Source organism: Bactrocera latifrons, unplaced genomic scaffold (genome assembly GCF_001853355.1).
Source record: "Bactrocera latifrons isolate USDA-ARS-PBARC rearing strain unplaced genomic scaffold, ASM185335v1 scaffold_17, whole genome shotgun sequence".
NCBI lineage: Eukaryota > Metazoa > Arthropoda > Insecta > Diptera > Tephritidae > Bactrocera > Bactrocera latifrons.
The window spans coordinates 465220-484490 of record NW_017535185.1 but is presented as its reverse complement, the minus strand read 5'-3'; the positions used below and the strand labels follow the sequence as shown (position 1 = coordinate 484490).

At 38.2% G+C, this 19271-nt stretch overlaps 1 protein-coding gene across 7 annotated transcripts in view; it reads left to right on the top strand.

Annotated features, from left to right (window-relative positions):
* Window positions 1-18825, top strand: part of LOC108966817 (reversion-inducing cysteine-rich protein with Kazal motifs) — a 54904-nt gene extending 36079 nt beyond the window's left edge. For all 7 annotated transcript variants that reach the window (XM_018929908.1, XM_018929907.1, XM_018929903.1 and 4 more), the window contains exons 4-9: window positions 10489-10612; window positions 12945-13162; window positions 15567-15717; window positions 15841-17088; window positions 17224-17490; window positions 17556-18825. In XM_018929908.1, coding sequence (XP_018785453.1) covers window positions 10489-10612; window positions 12945-13162; window positions 15567-15717; window positions 15841-17088; window positions 17224-17490; window positions 17556-18346 — 2799 coding nt within the window. In that variant the 3' untranslated portion in view covers window positions 18347-18825. The remainder of the gene's footprint in view (window positions 1-10488; window positions 10613-12944; window positions 13163-15566; window positions 15718-15840; window positions 17089-17223; window positions 17491-17555) is intronic.
* Window positions 18826-19271: the final 446 nt, after the last annotated feature.

Below are 19271 nucleotides of genomic sequence, written 5' to 3'. Positions count from 1 at the left end.
AATCTCCGAAAAAATTGTTCAGATCGGCTCACTATAGCGTATAGCTGTCATATAAACTGAACGATCGGAATCAAGTTCTTGTATGGAAAACTTTCACGTTTAACAAGATATATTCACGAAATTTGGTATATATAATTTTCTAACGCAACAATGTAATCTCCGAAGAAATTGTTCCAATCGGTTAACTATAGCATATAGCTTCCAYACAAACTGAACATATAGTTACTAACATAAATGCACCTGTGAAGGGTATTTAGCTTCAAAAAGACCTGAAACTGAATATTCAATTAAATTGTAATATAATAATTCAACGAAATTTCATTGCGAATAACATCTTTCTATAACTGCAGCAATTAAATTTCACAGCAAAATACTTTGAAATCTAAGCCTTACCGCACATTCCTTTAATTTGTTTCCGCTCACCCCTCGAAAATCACTTAAGTGCAACAATACAAATTCTTCTTACACTTTCCGTTCGAAATGCAAGTGTAATTGGAGAAAATTTCACACCCACAAATTGTCACATGACATTCAAGCATATATGTGTGTACATATGTACTATCGTATATACTCGTATTTGTGTGTGCGCTCGCATATCCGACATCACTTCTCGCCACGCATTGTGGTCTTTATCATGGCAAAATGATCACACCCGGTGTTCTTAATCGCAGTGCTTTTGTTTTGATATTGCTGATCGGAAAACAATTAAGCACTTTGCCAGCCAACAACAACAAAAAAAGCAATGGCAGATTTAATAAGCAGCGCGATCGAGTTACAGCGCACAGTGGGATGGGAGTGGAAAAAAGTGTGGCAAGTAGATTACTTATAATATTAATCAGTGCACTGCACTAGAGATGAGAGAAGAGGCAGGAAATAGTGAAAATATTCAGTTTTATCATTAAGGTCCTTTAATGGAAATACTGTTGAACTTCCATAACTCGAAGTTCTCCATAACTTAAACTCTTGAATTCGTAAAGGGTGATCAATTTGAGCGTCCTTACTTTTTTAAAGAAAAAACACATAAACTTCAAATTTAATGGGTAATTTTTACTATCACTCGAAAGAACATTATTTAGCATATATTTTTTGAAGATTATCTCTTCCAAATGTTGGCCGTGGCTACGTCTTATATGGTCCAACCGTTAAGTCCAATTTTCAATAACTCGTTCGCGCATTTCGACTCGTAACTGGCGAATGACATGCGTGATGACTTGCTCCAAGGTCTGAATCGAAGCGGGATTGTGCGTAGACTTTATACTTTACGTATCCTCACAGAGAAAAGTCTAACAGCGTGATATGACACGAACTTGGTGGCGAGTTGAAAGGGCCAAAATGTGAAATTATCTGTTCACCAAAGTGTTCTCTCAATAACTTCTTTGATTGATGCGATGTGTGGGAAGTGGTGCCGTCTTGTTGAAACCAAATATTCCCGAGATCACGAACTTCAATTTCAGTCATCAATTAGTCGTTTATCATGGCGCGTTAATGGTCGTCTTTGCCGGTTTTTGTAGAAATATGAACCGATGATTCCACCGGCCCACAAACCACACCAAGACATTGTTTTTTCTGAATAAAATGGCAGGTCTGGCGTCTCTATAGATTGCTCTTCATCCCAAATGTGACAATTCTCCTTGTTTTTATACACATTGTGTCAGAATGAGTCTCATTGCTGTGACAAATTTGGCTCGAAGACGTTGGATCTTCTTGGAACTTTTCAAGAGCGCGTAGAGCGAAGCGATGTCGCTTGATCAGGTCGAGCGGCTTCAATTCTTGCACAAGTATTTTGTACGCTCTCAATTTAAGATGTCGACGTGAAATGTGCCAAGTCGTTCCATACGTTAGTCCAAGTTGCTGCGAACGGCGACGAGTCTACAATGCGCTTATCATTTTTGAGGTACAATAGCTATTTTTAAGTTGTTATGGTTCTATTTGTAAGGTAGTGTTCTTTTAAATAAAATTTTCTTCGAATTTTTCCAGTCTTGTTTTAGATTTAGATTCTCAAATCAAAAATTGATGCTCTACGTTAACCTAAATAATTTTGCCAAAAGCATGTCTTTGTCTGTTTCACTGTGCTTTGGGACGAAGACACCACATAGCAAGCGGTAGGACAGTTCAGAATGAAAACATTGTCAAAAGTGTGCACAAATAAGAACAAAAACAAAAAATTTAAGAAAACGAAATCTGAGGTTAACGAAAAATAAGACAACCTGCTGAGTTGAATGTGAAATACGCTCGTAAATTAAAGTAGCATGCAAACATGATATCAAAAGCAAGTGGGACCAGCACATATAAACGCACATACGAATGTATGTTTATGTGAGCTGAAAAGCATAAGGATAACTCATGTGACCTACACACATGAAAGAGAGAGTGAAAATTGAAAAGGAAACAAAATTATGTTTTTTAACAGAAATCTGATATTAAATCTTGTACAATGCTATGCGCAAGATGCAGCTCCAAGTGACATATATATATATACACACACACAACCATATTTATATGCGTCTTATACAAAGTAAAGCGTCTTATCTGCGATCTTTCAACTTACCTCGAAGACGATCAATGTGGCCATAGGTGAATGTGATCGCTCGATATGGGCGCATTGTGTGCATACATACATACATATATATGTATATACGTATTTGCTGTGTGTGTTAGTTGCATCCGCGCATTCTGCGTGGCTTGTCGCATTGTCTGTCGAGCCGTTTGGGTAAGTGGGCACTTTAATGTCTCTTACTTTTTTACGACTGTGCGGCGTATAGCCCGTACAGCTGCACGATCATGTGTCGCAAACAATAATTAAACACTTTTTTGCCTTGCATGAGGTGTAAATTGCAATTTTATTGAGCGGGCGTTGCGCTTTTTTCAACTCTTATTACAAAACAAATTTTATTGTTCAGGTTTTTTAGTGCAATGAGCTTGTTAATATTGAGTTCCAGGTTTATTTCGCATATAGAAAGTAATACTACATCAAAAAATGTACAAAAAATTGTAAGATTTTGTTCATAATTGTAAAATTTTCAATTTATTCTTCAAAATCTATATGTCGTGCCCCTTAAAGTTATCCCACTTTCTCACAATATACTTTTTCCAACGAGTTTTTTAATTCTCGAAACAGTTGTTAAAGTCAATTTCCGGAGTAGCCTTCAATGCGCCTAGCGATTCACGTTTAATGTCTTTAATTGACTCAAAACGGTTTCTCCGGAATGGTGGTTTGAGTTTGCTAAATGGCTAGAAGCCACACGAAGCTAAATCAAGCGAATACGGTGGTTGTAGCTCGATATTGGTTGAAAATTTGGTGAAGAACTCACGAAGAATCAACGCAGTGTGCGACGGTGCATTATCGTGCTGCAAAAACCAAGAGCTGGTGTTCCATAATTCCGAGCTCTTTTTACGATTAGCTTCGCGCAAACGGCGCATAATACTCAATTAGTATTCCTTGTTGACGGTTTGGTCGGTCAGAAGGAATTCGGTGTCCACTACACTTCGATAATCGAAGAAAACTTTCTTCATAACCTTGATTTTTAAACTGCTTTGACGTCGTTTTTTCGGCTTCGACTCACCTTGATACGATATTCGTCTATTTCCTGGTCGTAAGCATAGATAATAAAATAATAGTAATAAAATATTTCAAGATATCTTAGTAGTCGGAAAGTATTATTTTAGAGACGTTAACGTGACACTGTTTTTCGTGTATTTAAGTGCTTTTGGAACGAAACGTGCTATCACTTTTCTTAGGCCCAAATGAACTTTCAAAATGGTTTTCACTGATCCTTACGATATTCCAACGATGCCTGTAAGACTGTTAATCATCGATTCTCAAGCACCAGTTCCTTTTTTTATTGACGCGTTGATCATCAGTTGATGTTGATGGTCGTCCTCGACGTGATTCCTCGTCAACGGACATAACTTTGTGAAATAAAAAGTATTTCCATATAAGAACATGAGATTCGGCAACACCGATAAAGGAGGATTAGATTATACTGACTATTTAGTGTAACCTGACTCCATACATTTATCTGCTTTAAGAGCGATTTGATACCTAATTTTGATACTTCGTTTAGTCTCTTGAACTGTGGAGCTCCCAAATATCGAAGACGACATGATCTTAGTGTTTCAGCATGTTCTGCGAGTTCGAAAGCTTTACCTTCCGCTCTGGTCTATGTATCTATCAGCCCTTTTGGAAATTTCATTATTTACGAGTATCTTTTGAAGTGACTACCGTACTTCCAGTACTGATTTCGTAGCTAGACGCATGGTACTTCATCAGCTATTTGGTTCCGGGAATTTCTGTGTGGCCTGAATCTCAGTATATATGCAGCCACTTTCCGCCAGCGGCTACATCTACTACCTCTCTGCTTCTAAGCACATTCTCTGACCTAATACGATGTGAGATTATTGCCATAATTGCCGCCTGACAATTGATGTATATATTGATCTTGTTTATGTTTTTCCTGCGTTTTTGGTAATTTCAGCCGCTTTCCTGACTGCAAAGATTTTCCCCTAGAAGATACTGCAGAATTCACGAAGCTTGAAATATTGTCTGAGATACAGCGCTGAGTAATGGATTCCAGCTCCCAGTCCATTAGCGTTTGATCCTTCTGTATATATATTATGATGTAAGTTCCGTTGGCGGGTTGCATACGCATGCACCATGCAGCTTTTTTTAGTGTGACTTGAAACCTTCTCTCCCAAAGAGAGTGCGAGGGTATGTGGTCCACAAATTCTAAATTGAGCTATGCCCGAAGGTCTTTGTGGAGAATTAACCTAATGTCGCCAATCTTGCTGTTGATTTTGCTGAAAAGCTTTCTGCTGCAATATCGATTGGGCGAAATTCTAAGTAAGAGCTTTCCGCTGCAATGTCAATTAGGAGCAAGCTTTAGTAACCTTTCTAGGACATCCGTTGGTCCTTAACGCTTGGGTTATGCAGAGAACTGCAAGTCGCTGTATGCGTTTTAATGGTTTTCTGTATGAGATATTGCTGACAACGGTCCATCATGGGGTTTCCCTTTACTTTTTCATATTAAAGATTTCTACCTTGTCAGAGATCTATATATTTTTTTTAAGATTGGAGCGTAACTTGGTTATGAGCGGATTGTAAAACTCCAAAAAAATCTATGTCAGAGTTATAAAAAGATAACAATTCTAATTCAGTCGAGCTTAACTGTTTGCTTTTCTGTTAAAAAAATTCGAAAAATTATCAATTTGCCTAGAAATGCCAAATTTACAAATTCTTCCACCACAGCGACATCTATCACACGATTTGTTTGGTATCGCTTGCCGAAATACTAAATCAATTATCTTTTATTATACATTTTATTTGTATTTGTTTGCTATTTAGTAAAGCCATTAATTATAAACAAACATGCGTGTTTTCATATTCTGTAACACCTCTTCCTCAAATTCCTTAAAGCAGACGTGTTGTATTTGAAATGCATAAGCCGTTGTAACTTCTTGGAATTCTGCATTTCCATCAGCCACTCATTGACCTCTCCTTCTAGTGAGAGTTTGAAGACGCTTCACTAGTTGACTGGATACTTAATCATATAATGTTTTTGTCCACACGTCGTCAGTCTTTGTTGTAGCTAATTTTTAGATAGGTTCTTCATTTGTTTGTCTGTTATTTGTACAACAAATAAGCGTGTCTTGCATTTATAATTAGAATAAAGTACTTGCCTACATTAAATGAATAAAGGTATTCACTCTGCCGTAGATATTAAATTATTATATGTTTGTATAATGTTTGTAGTGAGAGCGGAGTTGCCAGTTTGGTGGGATTTAATAAAAAACTGATCCACGTTCGCCGCCGTATTTGAATAGCTCGGCCGGCAATTCAACGGCTCTGTCGATTTGTTGTTATTCAGAACTTTTGTTCGCTCCATCGCCCTCGCCTGGTGTTATGCTTTCTCTACCGTTCAGCAGGCTGGAGAATAATGTAGGATACTTCGAAAAAATATATAACAGAACAGAAACAGAAAAGGAACAGAAACTTTCTTCTAAAAAGCGTAGCTTGAGTTTGTGCGCTTCAATCAAACTGCACCTAAGCCTCCGCTTACTTGAAAATATTTTTGGTAACACACATATTAAATTTTCAATGAAATTTCTGACCAAACAAAATTTTAAGTGGCAACTCTGTTTCGCGGTATTTTGCTGTGCCTTTAATTCACCCATACATAAACACATTCCGTTGGGAGCTGCCAAAATGTATACGCTTATAACTTTTTGATATTTCTGTTGCATATTTTTCTTATTTTTAACGTAGTATAGTACTTAATATGCGAAAAGGCACAATTATTTGTATATAATTATTTTTTTTTTTTTTAATTTTTTCCAATAATTTTATTATTACTTATAATTCGCTTGAAATCCAACAAATACCCTATTGTCTACCGATTTTATTGTCATTACTGTTATCCCAATGTTCCAAATTGTATGTATGTATATTTTATAGTTTTCATAATTTCTTCGTCGAGACGTGACATTTTGATGCAGACGGTGTCGCAAGCACTTCCGGTTGGCTATGTTCTTTATTTTGCTAGTGAAACGATTAAAATTATTGTTGTTGCAAGCGTCTGGTTAAATGTCCATAATTGAAATAGATTATAGCGAATACAACGAAATTTCGTAATCGTTTGCGAGTTGAATTATAATTTGTTTTAATATTCAATTATTTAGTAAACATACTAAAATCGTGTATCCTTACTATTTGTTCCACTTTTATCCACTTCTTCTTCTTCTTTAACACCTGATTGATAGAACGTAATTTTTGTTCTTCGAGATAGTGATCTACTTCTCAATTGCCAACCGATCTTAAAGTAGTACCTCTTGGCACGTATTGTACTGCGCTTGATCTCTAAGCTTAGATTATTGGAGAAATTTATGCTGGTATCGAGATATACAAAGACCTTAACTTTTTCAAATTATAACTGAAGTAATTCCCGAGACGCGGGGAATCTTTATATGTGACCTCCAGGTACTTTGTCTTGCCGTCTTTCACCACCAAACCAACCTCTTTCGCTCCTTTTTCTAGACTTGAAAAGTTGGCTCTGTGGAAACTGTGCCTCTGCGCTTCAGTCAAACTACTGTTAATAATTTAGAATATTCTTATTATCAGTACACAAAATCGCCACAGAGGTTATCATCAGTGTATTGACTCCCCTTACTACTGCAATTTGCTTATACTTGGCTCAGAGCGGGTCAGAGTGTACGAGTTCCAGAGTAAGATTTTGTTGGATTAAATTCCATAAGGTAAAAAAAATACTTGATTATCATCTTTATGTTGTGTTTAGATAGAAAGTTTAGTTTGTGTATAAAAAATTTTTTTTTGAGTCGATAATAAATTGTTCGAAAGACCTCAGTGAAAGCATTGTAAACTACCGAAGTCTAAACTTCGAAATAGTCGCTCTGGCTGGCTGTTACTGAAAAGGAATTATATATGGCATGTTAATCAGTGGAACGAATATAACGGGTATATATTACGTAAGAATGCAATAACCAGTAGAACCAACTACAACAGAGTGTTTAAAAGTCATAAATTACTATTATTTGGTCGACATAATCGGCCAGCACAGTCTGTAGTTCGAGCAAATATGAATCAGTTTCGCATTATGTTTACTCTAGTGGAGTTGAAGTAGACTATCACAAAAGAGCCGAATAAGTCCATTAAGGAAGATTTTGCGACAACATCGTGGTTTGCTGTCCTTTAACGCCGGTGGTGAAGTAAGACGGAGATCTCTACACAGCTCTTGAAAAAATCTTACGCAAACTCACTCAGTGATTATTCAAAGCGAAGAGATGTTGTATTACGTTTTTTACTTTTTCATTACAACAATAATATGAAATGAGAATTCCAATGAAAAAATATTCAAAATATTACCAAAAAAACTTTTTTTTTTGTAATTTTTTCCGCAAATTTTTCGTAGTTCAAGTTGGCAATGCTTGTCCATATATGGAGTGCTCTAACGACTAATGCCGTCGAATAATGCATTTTAAAATTTTTTTTTATTATTTATTATGCATAAACCGAGCACTAAAAATAAGTTTTTATTTAAATCTTAACTGCAGTGCGCGAAAATATTTGTCAATACTCCCGTCTCAACCAGCGGAATTGGCTTGAATGCCATTTGGCTTGTCGGCCAGCTCAGTGTCGTATGCTAAAATAGCAAGAAAATAAAATAAATAAAATTATTTTAAATAAATTTATAAATTATTGCCAAGTCACAAAGTGTTGTTGTCATAAGTATATAAGTAGTGGCCAAGCCATAAGCAGTCGGCACGGCTGCAGGTGGCATACACTTTGAGGTGAATTCTAAGATACAGTTTGAAGTGCCCCAGTTAAGGCTGGTAATTAATATATGAACATTAAATACACAACTAAATACAAAAATTTACATATATTACATATATACGGCATGGAAATCGATTAGCTATTTTATTTATGACTTACGCCAAAAAGCCGCCATTGCAGCGACTTGGTTCTCGGTCGAACTCCGTGTAATGAGCATATAAATAAGCGGCTGACAAGCCTGTTTTTTTTATAAACAAACCTTGGTATAGAAATATTTTCAGCAATAAAATTATGTACTTAGTTTTATAAAATATTTGAATGACTTCGAATTATCGCTCAACGACTTGTCAGACAGCGAATGTGCACTTGCCTTCCAGTTGATATATGTATATTTCTAATATAGTAAACTAATGTTAAAATGGTTCGAGGTTTACTATAAGCAGTAGCGGTTTCAAACTATCACCCCTTTCAAATAGAAGCTGACTTCTTCAAATAAAATACACCAGTTGAGTTGGATATGAGCTCAACTGGTAGTAGCAAAGCTACAAGGTCCGACCGGAGACTTCAATCTGGTACCATCAGGAGCAATTAGCACTTAGAGTTCTCGCCAGTCTGCTCATTGGGTTTGGCCCTTTGAGAGATTCGTTGTGGCTGTGGTTAACACTAAAGGCAGCTAGAATTGAAAATTCAGTTTAGTGTGAAGATGCAGTGAGGTCGGGTAATGGACTCACAGCGTGGCAAGGTTTTATGTCGTGCTCGAATCCGACTAAGTAGAAAGGGAGTCACTTCCACCGAACTAATTCTTATCAAATAAGCTGATCAATGCTAAGTTTTGAACTAGGAGTATGTGCTTTAAGCACCGTGGGCCAAGGCGCTCATCGGCAAGTATTCACGTAAAACAACGGATTCGGGAACGTTCACTACGGTTGCACCGAAGCTGGGACACCCTTAACAATAAAAATAAAAAAGTTTCAAAGCAAGATCTTAACTTTAGTTATTCTGCTTGTAGCTACATATCGGCGACTATGGCAGCTTTTTGTGCAGAAAACTACATGAGCAAAATTTCAGGTCGATATCTCAAAAAGGGACGGACAGATGGACTAAATGGAATAAGATCGTCGTGCTGAATATGTGTATATATGGTATATACTTGATAGGCTTTATAAATCGATCACTCTGCTCCAACATCTTATAACACTGTGCCACTAACTTCAAGGGTTGCTTTGCACCTATAAAATAGTCTTATCAAGATTTGTGTGACTTGTGTCGTAAGACATGGAGGAAGTCTTGTTGAAACCAAATGTCATCGAAATCCCGTGCTTCATTTTCAGACATCAAATAGTTGGTTATCATGGCGCGATAAAGATCGCCATTGACGGTTACGTTCTCACCGGCATAATTTTTGAAGAAATATGGACCGACAATTCCACAATCCACAAACCATACCAAACCGTTGTTTTTTCTTGACGAAATAGCAGCTCTTGAATCCCTTCAGGTTGCTTTTCGTCTCAAATGCGGAAATTGTGCTTGTTTATATACCCATTAATGGGTCCCATCGCTGAACAAAACTTCGCTCGAAAACGTCAGATCTTCCTGTAACTTTGATACCTGGTATAAACGGCTTTGGGGAAGAAGAAACTATTTTATTTGCTTTGAAACTCAGTTATCTATTTAAAGAACAAAACAAGTTACAAAAGCTCTCTGTACTCTGAGCGTTAAAAATTCCTTAGTATTTTATTTTATTTTTTTTTTTAACTCACTTAAGCTCACATGGCGCAAGTTTCATTATTGTTATTGCGGCAGTGGTCAGCTGAGACGCATGCGCTTTTATTACTATCGGTAGCCATAAATTATGCGGCAAAGTATCACGATTTGACAAGGTTTATCTCAACACCATTATTTCGTTTTTCGCCAATGCTCCACTTTACTTGCGTAACGGTGAACATTAATCAATTTCCGCCTAAATTTTTATATATGCATACTTAGTATATGTGTATACTCTTATGTAGATATATATGTATATATAGTAGCATCTGTTCATTTGAGTATATTTTAGTGCACATTTTCGTGTATAGGCTCGTACGCATGGCTTTGGCGCCTGTCACATGTGTGAATTTATTAAAATTGAATTTTAGAGAAATGCAATTCAATCTACAAACTACAAATATATTTATGTATTATTTTTTGTTTTTCACTTGCAGCTTTCCCTGGTGCAATTGGCCGCATCAGACAATGCGAATGGCCGTAGTCTGCGCTTGGAATTGAAGAAATATTGTCCCTCAATGCAAACCAGCTTTTGGAGTTGTATGAATCTTACGTTAGAAGGTAAGTTGTGTTTGTATATTTGGAGCAGCGTTTGACAAAGCAGAGAATGTGAGCGATTTACACTACTATTAACAAAAAAAAATAAACAAAAATATAAATGTGTTAAGCAGGCAATGCAATATTGCAGTGACCTTGATAACAAATAGCGGTAGTAAAGATAGTAGAGGCTTCGCCTTTCTTTACTCTGCTTTTCAACTTTCCAATAGAAAAAAAATCTTTGATGAATACGTATTTACGTTGCTGACAAACAATTTTTTTTTTTCGAACAGCTGATTTACCTCGCGATCACCAAAGCTATTAACTTAGTGGAGTTGTCCGTAAAACTAATTAGTTTGATGAAATCTGAAGAGTCTATATTTTCCGAAATACGTTTACTTTCCAATGTCCCTTTTAAATGCATAATAACCGATAGTAGATACTCCAAAAGATGTCTTCAATATTAATAGCTTGGATTTACACTACTTAAAGTACTAAAGACCAAAATTAAAATTCCACTGTTAACATAGACCGTTAAGGTCTTGCAATTCCACTGTTAATATAAACCTTTGCGGCCTGAGATGTCAGAAAAAACGTATTTTTTTGTGATTTTTATAAAGAGACATTTTATTTAAGATCACATTATTTAATATATTTTAATAATCGTCGATTTTTTTTAAAACATGTATTTATATACTCCCGGGGGCGATCTCCAAAACAAACTTCCGAAAAATGATGTCTAGCCTCTTTCCAAAATGTCGTTTTTTGTGAGTGGCTTAGGTTAGATTAGATTTGATAGCTGATCTATAGGGATGGTAAATGGACTAATATATGTAGCCATAGAAAATAAGAACTCCTGTGTTATTAATTATTAATTAGCATAACGCTTAGTATTCAATATAAATTTGGACGGGCGTTCGATTTCCGCCACCGAACTGGCGGCATGTCTGAAGGTATGTGTCTGGCAAAAATCCCTACCTTAAAGTTTGGATGCCAAGGACAATGTTGACAGTCCCACAACTAGAGAGAGGCTAGCCTTACTCAGGACAAAGTTATCACTAGATTCAGGGTATTTACCGATGATGGCTCAGCGCTGGTCAAGCTTTCGCGAAGCCCAGCTATGTAGTAGTAAAACAAATGAGGATACGCGACAATCCATTCTCTTCCATTTTACAGATTCTAGGGTGACTTTCCACCAGTTTTACAATTTTCTGCGATTCCGCTGTGGCCTGGCACCCATACCAGTCTTATCACAAAGACACTTGATGCTATTGTTAGCGAGGTTAGACACTCCTTAACAAACTCTGAATGCACTGTTAATGAGTTCAAGGTTAGTATAACCGCTCTTCTATATGAGTGGAGGCTCCACTCTGGAACAGTAAATCTACTTTTACCTTAATGGCTGCATCCTCGGCTTGGGAAGCACAGAAAATCTGAAGCTGGAGTTGATAGAGAGCTCGTGACAGTAAAACCCTCCACCAACCTTTCCCTAAGCTTTGACCCATCCATTAGGAAGACAACTGCCGCTCGCCTTCAACGGCATCTTCCCTGCCACAACTCCCTCGCCAGAGTTCGGTTTGGCGTCTCCATAATCCAAGTGATCCGGTATGAATTCATAGTGTGTGAGGATTTCCGTGTGTTCAGACACGTGGTTCTTTACAAACCCATATTCTGTGAGTCTGATAGCAACTTCCGCAGCCTTATATATTACGACTATGTGCAAATGACGTTAAATGCCATGGTTGGAGTGGACCTTATTGCAACACTTTCGGTGAGAGATCCCACCTTTTGCCAATGGCTCTTTTACAACAGTATAAGGCAATCGATGCCTGTTTCTGCTCTCTCTTCGATAGAGTGGCTTAATTGTTGACAAAATTTTATTCATTCGATTGTTAATCGATTAGTTGCACGACTATAATGATCCGATGCATATAGTGACTCTGAATGCCTTCATGATATTGATTTCCCTTCATTGATATGCGACGCTACCTTCAGATATTAGAAGAAAAGACAGGTAATTCCGAATTAATTCACACTGAAGGATTTTTTCAATTAATCTACTACTATTTCGGCCCCTTTAATAGCTAAATCTGGTTCTTTAAATATATGTAATAAAAAGTGGAAAAATATTTCGATTTTAAAGCACAGAAAACATCTGTCTGAACTGAAACTAATTAAACGCAATCTCGCTACACTTAAACGTTGCTACACATTTTCCACTTCAATAAACTTGCTTAGTTCTTAATTAATGCATATGTTTATAGCATGTGTGCCTAAGTATTACTAAGCTTTATTTTTATTATCTTGCGGTTGCATCACTCTATTCTATTTGCTGTTTTTGTTTTCATATTTTCAGCCGTTGCACGTGGCGCTGAGTGGTCGGGTCGACGTTGTTGCGCCTTGGGCTTGTCACCGCGCTGTCGCAATGCCTGCGCCACATCAGAGTCCACGACGGAACCACAACTAATCAGCGCGTGCCGCAAAAGTGATGAGCAGCACATGTTCGCTTGTTTTGAACATCAGGAGACCGGCGATCGTTGCTGCAGTACGGCGCGCACATCGGAGTGCTTACAGGTGGGTGTGTGCAAGCGAAGATCGTGGGGAGTACAATGAGTATGAGTGGAATGTTAAGCACTTAGAAAGATAATTAAGTTTTAGGTTTGAGAAATATGCGAAAATGTTGAATGATTATAATGATTTTGGCACACAAAGTTACTAGCAACATTTTTGGTTTAAATAGGCAAGAGGGGCAAGCAGGAGAGGAGAAAAACTTGAATTGATCTTAATTAGGCAATAATTCATCTCAAAATGCGAAAATTTTCGAAAAGTTGTTTAATTGTTCGGATAATGCAAGGAAGCTGTCTCAGGTTTTCATAATTTTCTCAAATTTTCGTTTTTTTTTTTCTTAGACTTCCCTCTAAAGGATTACACGTATATCTATTTCAGCCGTAATTTACAACAGAACAAAATCATGGTTAATTTTAAGTCCTTTATTCCCTGAATTCTGAGTGACTTTGTCCTTGAGAGCTGACTTCGGTTAGATCTTTTATATAATTATACTCGGCTGGATTTGAATTAATGACTTATTATTCAATAGCCACTTGCATCTTTCAAGTCTTATTGTGCAGATCCTATCTGCAGCCCCAGAACCCCAAGCTTTGCTTTTACAAGCTTGATACCATAATTTAGTTCCGGTCGGTAGGAATTATGTAAGAGTGCAGCTCGTTTCATCATTGCATTCAGACTATTTGGTGCCCTCTATAAATCTACATGTCTATATTCTCAATAAGCGTTCGCCAGCAACCAGCACTTGTGGGATTTCGAAAGCTTTCTAGACAAGAGTGGTACGCAAATGGTCCATGGAGCCACAAACTCTTAGCATAGGTTTTCTAAGTGGACATGTTCCCATTGGCATTTATGTGGTTAGGGTCAAGATTTCGGGCAGGGATGCAGGGAGGAGATGAGGTGGAAATATCTAGACACTTTCTGCTCGCTGTCCAATTTTCGCCAGGCTAAGGTTGAAGCATCTTTGTTGCCACACTTTCTACGAACCCAGCAAATTGCATAGAGTATATAGATTTATGACAGTCTTTTTGAACCATACGTATTAGCTCTGGCCGTCACAGCGGACAAGCATCTCTATCAGTCATTGTGCAATTATTCGTGGTCTCACAAATATCAGCCTTTTAACGTAATCTAAAATTTTACTTTTTGTAGACAGTCATTTAAAGTTTGGTACCATGATTTGGATTCCAAGTTTGCTCTGACGAATTTTTGATGAAACTCTGTTAATGTTAATGTCAAATTGTTTTCTTATTGTTATAGGGTAGACCCCGCTATAGTAACTGTAAGTCTGTATATAGTTTTCCTGGACATCTTTAATCCGTCCTTAGTTCTTGTCTTGTCATCTTATTTCATATCTGCTTTGTTATATTAGTTCATAGATTTCCATCTGTTCACTATGCTGGAATTAATAGACGACATGCTATGCGAGATACTAGGCTTCTGTGTATATCGTAGCTTTTTGAAACCTCCCGTGGTTATTTAATAGAGCTCCACAATCCGTCTCTATGTCCAGTACTTCCGCTTGGAATGTGCTAGCTGAATTTGGTAGAATAATAGAAAGAGAGAGGGATGCCAAGACCATTGGGTTATACTCCTGTTCCTACTCCGTAGTCCACATTGGATCCATCCATCTATATATATTGAGATAGTATAAGCATCTCCTAGTTGTCTGGTACCCTGAAAATCTTTTTCGAAGCAGCAAATCCATGATTAACATTTCTCGAGAAGCTGCCATAAGCTCATTAGTACCGCTCAACATTCTACTGGCTCCTTAGTTTCAGACGTGTCTGTGGTTATTTTTTCAAAAAGTTTATTCTTCTAGTACTATATGTTTTTTATATATTTTTGATAATAAGTGTAGAGTGGAATATAAAGTTTTTCAAATGGAATCTGTATATCTATCAACTCTTGCAATTATGCCTATTTTTTTATGCATTAGGTACATAAAACTCATAATTCTTAATCGACTTAAAAACTCTGAACTCTGCGCGTTACTTAGACTGACGCGTCCACCGTGTCTCCTGGATTCCTCTTGGTTTTATGTAATGTAAAGAACTGTCTTCCTCGCAGCAAAAATTTCCTTTTTTCGATACAACAACACCAACATGATTACCGTAGTATATTTTAAATGCCACTAGTCAATAATTTTAGGAGAGTTCTCAGTAATTATGAGCGTTAATGATATTTCCACAGTGCATATATGTTTCTATATATGAATATATTATATACCTATATTTATGCCTTGTGGCGTTTTAGACTCCATAACATATACAAAAGGAGATATTAATTGATTTACTTGACTTGATCGACTGGTTTGGTAGCCGCAAGCAAATGCAACGCTTAACCTAACCTCTATGACTCCACTGTCAAAGGCACGCATGGAATTAAAATCTTTATAATTTTGTTATTTTAGGCCTGCCGCGATGTCTTTGAATCGCAGAAGACATACCGACGCAACAAGCACCATCGTTTGCATGAGCTTTGCCATGAGAAACGCGATGCTGAGGTGTTACAATGTATAAACAACATAACAGGCATGACGCCGGTGACAAACTCCCACAAATGTAAGTTGAGTCGACTTCAATGCACTTGCGCCGCTGACAGGGTTAATTGAAAAATGCGACCCTACACTAATTTGTGTGCGACTATTAATAAATAAATACATTTTATTTTACTTTACTGCACAGATCTTCCTTGCTGTGAGTTTTCCAAAGTGGATAGCTGTCGTAGCGCCTGCCGTTCGGTTTTGAATAGCACCGAGAGTATTGATATCATCATCGGCGAACTGGAGGTTAGTGGTTGTGGCATACTGCTGCCACATATACCGTTATGGCAGTGTTTCTTGACAGCCGAACGTACCATATTCGTGCCGGCTACGAAGAGCACCAACGAACTGTCACAGATCAATCAAATTGGCATTGACTCAGCCAAATTGCATTGCTGTGAGAAGGCGAAATTTCCCAAATGTCGACGTCTCTGTATGCAGACTTATTCGAATGATTGGACCGCAACGCGCGCGTTCTTCGAGGAGTCATGTCTACTGGACCATAATGAATTGAAGCTACGGCAATGCATGGACGAAGTGGATGAACCCTGTGAGCTGGGTTGTGATGGTCTAAGTTTTTGTACCAATTTCAATAATCGTCCCACGGAGTTGTTTCGCAGTTGTAATGCTGATGCGGATTTGGCGGCACGTTCGGATTTGAAAATGTGGCAACAAAATGGCTCTGTCATCTTGGATGGCTTGGAGTTGCCTATTAAGAATATGACACGTTGTGCACCCGAACAGTGGAAGGCCATCGCTTGCGCCTTACAAATCAAGCCCTGCACGCGTGATCGCCACTACAATCATATTTGCCGAGAGGATTGCTATGAGATCTTGAGCGAATGCATGGACTGGACGCGCATGCGTTTGGCGCTAAATGCCGACTCGGTGTGTGCGCGTCTATCGCCGAACGAAGATGTGCCCTGCGTCTCGTTGCGTCCGTATCGCGAAGAAAGCGATGTACCGAAAGAAACGGGCGGTTATCATGGCTTAACGGCGCCTTGTAAAGGCCATCCATGTAACGCCAGTGCGGCTTGTTTAGCACACCGTAATGAGAGCAATACCTATGAGTGCGTACCAGGTTGTAGACTCGGTGAGGCGTCTAACTATTTGGTGCCATTTGGCGCTTATGTGCGCATACCAGTGTTGCAGGCAGAAAAGCCGACTAAGATTGTTGGTGATGCTGCTACGGGTGCTTTTAAGGTGTGTCGCTGTGGTGCGCAGGGACGCATCGAACACTGTCAACCCTTGCCGAGTTTCAGTTATGCGCGTTGCCTGCTGCCGGGCGGCCGTAGCTATGAGCACGGCAAGTCCTTTTACTTGGAGTGTAATCTGTGTAGTTGCTTCGCCGGTGAGATTACGTGCACCAAGAAGCAGTGCCGCTTAGCAAGTGAGTATATTGTGCTAAGATGTCGAGGAAGGAAATCGACTCTCAAGCGCTTACCTCAGTCTAACCAGTGTAATTTATTTTACTATACACCATGTTCTTACATTTTTCACATTTGAACTGTTTTTTTCTTCGCAGGCTATTTAGATCCATCGTACACAAGTTTACCCTGTAATTGCCCGACACATTTTGTGCCCGTTTGTGGCAGTAACGGTAACACCTATCACTCCGCCTGTATTGCCAAATGTCTCGGCATGCAGGACAATGAGATACAGTATGGCGCTTGCGCCACTTTAAATCCATGTCGTGAAGGCGCCTACAGCTGTTCAGCCGGTCATCAGTGCTTGGAGCAACGTAAAATCTGTTTATCATCGATGCATCGTCCCTGCCTGCAATACCAGTGTGGTGAGTAAAGAGCAAATGCTACCGCAAATACCAAATTAAACACACCAAACTTCGTTTCTTTACAGTCAATATCACCGCCGGCTGCACGTCCGCCGAACCGCGTCCGGTGTGCGACAAGCAGCGACGCACGCATTACAGCGCCTGCGATTTACTTGCCGCGCATGCAACACTGGCACACTGGGGCGCCTGCTTTCGCAGCTGTTCTATGCAGGGACCGGTATGCGGTATTAATGGCGTTACATATACACACGAATGCGCCGCTTGGGCCGATTACATTGTTATCGATTATCGCGGTCGTTGTCGTCAGGTTGGTCTACTCGTCGCTGATATGGGACCGCGTTGCAATAGCGTCCGTTGTCCACGTCTGCCATCACCGCACTGCCGGCGCATAGTGCCACCCGGCGCTTGTTGCGCCATCTGCGCGGGCGCTTTTCGTATTGTCTACTCGCGTAAGCAAATCGATCGCGCGCTTTACGCGGTACGCGCTCAAAACAAGGATCTAATAACTTTGCATAGCGTGTTGCAAGCATTGGATGCGCTCGTGCAGTTCTCCGAATGCCAGCTGACCGGTTTTCTCACCATGGAGGTGGGCATATTTGTAGCGCTCGTGCCGCGCGCCACTACACCGATGCGCATGCAAGTCGAAGCGTGCGCGCGCGAGGCCGAACGCATCTCGCTGATGATCGAGTCGCAATCGCATGAGATCACGACCAATTTATTACTCTCCGGTTTGATCGTTTCGCATTTGGTGGAACCGAGCACGGATGGCGGCGGTGCACGCTTACTGCTTATGCCCAGTTTGGCAATTATTGCTTCGCTGGTAGTGTGGACGCTGCAGAGTAGGCGCGTTTTATAGTTATAGCATTTAAGTTGTTACTTGCTGTGGGTGAGGTGGAAGGTGAAAAAATGTTTTTGTAAATCTGCTGAGTGAATTCTTAGTGCCAATTTAGTAGTTAGCTAATGTTTAATGTTCTACGCATGTGTTAAGCAATAATAAGCCAAAATGTAAATAGCTTAGTGTTAGTTTATTTATGTATGTACTATATATTTAGTGTGGCGAAAAAGAAAATTCAAATTGTGTTTTGGCTGAAAATCTAAATGAAGTGTATACTATTGAAATGCTTTTGAGCTAGAAAAATATTTTCAAAAAGTGTTGTTAAAGCTTTTCTCGCGATTTTTAGTATATTTACATATATAGTAACATACACATACATATATATATGTGCTATAAATCGCTTAACCGACTTTTTGGTTGGTATATAACAGTTTATATTTCTAGTTTCATTGAATCTTCGCGGTCACTGTGCCATAATTGTAAATAGACGTCTAAATTTTAAATTTTTTAATAAACAAAAAAATGTGTAATACATTTCTCTGAATTTGAATGAATATTATAAAATAGTTTTAAAATACAAGTTTAAAGAATGAACAAATTATATTAATTTAAAAAAAGTATAAAATAATTAGTAATAAAAATTAACTAAGGTTAATTCAATAATAAGAAAGTGACAAAAAAATTTAATTAATAAATAATAACAAAAAAAAAAATAACATCAAATACTTCCTAAAATAAAAAATAGGAACAAAAAACTAAGTAAAAAAATATAAAATAAAAACGAGAGAATAAAAATAAATTAAGCCAAATAAAACTAATTTAAATAAAATTAAACAATAAATTATCACAATTTAACATGTAATAGTATAAACATTAACATTAAATAAATACCAGGTAATAACAAATATAAAAAGGAAGAAAAAGTATTAACAAATTTTTCACAAAA